Source organism: Echinops telfairi, unplaced genomic scaffold (assembly GCF_000313985.2).
Source record: "Echinops telfairi isolate 266 unplaced genomic scaffold, ASM31398v2 ScPeMD7_23;HRSCAF=83, whole genome shotgun sequence".
In the NCBI taxonomy this organism is placed as follows: Eukaryota; Metazoa; Chordata; class Mammalia; order Afrosoricida; family Tenrecidae; genus Echinops; species Echinops telfairi.
The window spans coordinates 74,216,981-74,218,215 of record NW_022103920.1 but is presented as its reverse complement, the minus strand read 5'-3'; the positions used below and the strand labels follow the sequence as shown (position 1 = coordinate 74,218,215).

The 1,235-nt window shown below is 50.9% G+C and overlaps 1 protein-coding gene across 1 annotated transcript in view; it reads right to left on the bottom strand.

The window, feature by feature from the left end:
* The window catches only part of AHR (aryl hydrocarbon receptor), a 57,172-nt gene extending 56,553 nt beyond the window's left edge, over positions 1-619 (bottom strand). The window contains exon 1 of the mRNA XM_045288654.1: positions 528-619. Within this exon, the coding sequence (XP_045144589.1) occupies positions 528-619 (92 nt within the window). The remainder of the gene's footprint in view (positions 1-527) is intronic.
* Positions 620-1,235: the final 616 nt, after the last annotated feature.

Here is a 1,235-nt window from a genome sequence, read left to right as displayed (position 1 = left end):
GCGCCGGTGCCGCCGGCCGCAAGTCCTGGGTGCCACCCGCTTCCGCTGGGCTACGCGGTTGCCCCCAGTCTCGACGTACACTTTCGGAACCGAGCTTCGAGTGGACGCTCCCCGCGACGCCCTCGATGCCTTCCTTGTCACGGCGCGTCGGGGAAATAGCACAAGAGGCCAGACCCCCGGAGGGCCCCGCCCCGTCCTGCTTGGCCCCACCCTTTCATTCCTGCTCCCTGGAGGGCCCCACCCTCCTCTCCGCACGTGATGACGTGACACGTAAGGATGCCCTCTTGTAGCCATCTTCGTGAGGTCAAAGGAAGCAATCTGTGGACACATTTCCAGCGCAGAAAGAGGTGTGACAAATTGCATGCTAGACTCTGGCTCAAGAATTGCTGTTAGGTGCCTTCAAATTGATTTGACCCCTAGCCACCCTGTGTAGAACGGAATGAAGCACTGCCTGGACCTCTGCTGTCCTGATCATCATTTCCATGTCTCCCTCTGACGTGTCAAGGGTCTTCCTCGTCTTCATTCACCTCACACTTTGCAAAGCATGAAGGCTTTCTCCGCAGACTGGTTCCTCCTGATGATACGTCTGTGAGATGTTCCTGAGATGACGTTTGAGCATCCTCCTTTGTAAGGAATATTCTGGTTGTACTTCTGAGAAAGATGTGTTTCTTCTCCTGGAGGTCCGTGCCCTCAAGGAGAGATGTGCCAACTAGTTTAGCTTCACATATAGAAGGACAATGAGTCAGCGAGTTTGGGGGTTAAGATTAAAGCAGACTGGAAGATAACCAATGGGACTCTACATTTTCCCAGAGAGAAAGGCGTCATATAAATTGAAACTTGAAAGCTGTTTTGTTTTGTTTGTTTGTTTGTTTGTTTCTCACACGAGGTAGTTCTTTTCTCAGTCAGAATATCTTTGTTATCCCACAGTCACATTTCAGTAAGGTTAGTGGAAAGAAGGCAGCTAGGAGGAAAAGCACCAGGACAACAGGCGTTTGGAATAATACAGTATCTGGCAAGTTGGAACCTTGGTAGTGTCGTGGTTAGTGTTGGGCTGCTGGCTCCAAGGTCTCCAGTTGGAAACTCCCAGCTCCATCGGAGAAAGAGCAGCATTTCGACTCCTATGAACAGTTCTTGTCTCAGAAACCCACGGGGGAAACTCTACCTGGTCCTATAGTGTCTCTGTGAATGGGCATCAAGTTGACAGTAGTGAGTTTGGCTTCATTTGGGTATAGCTG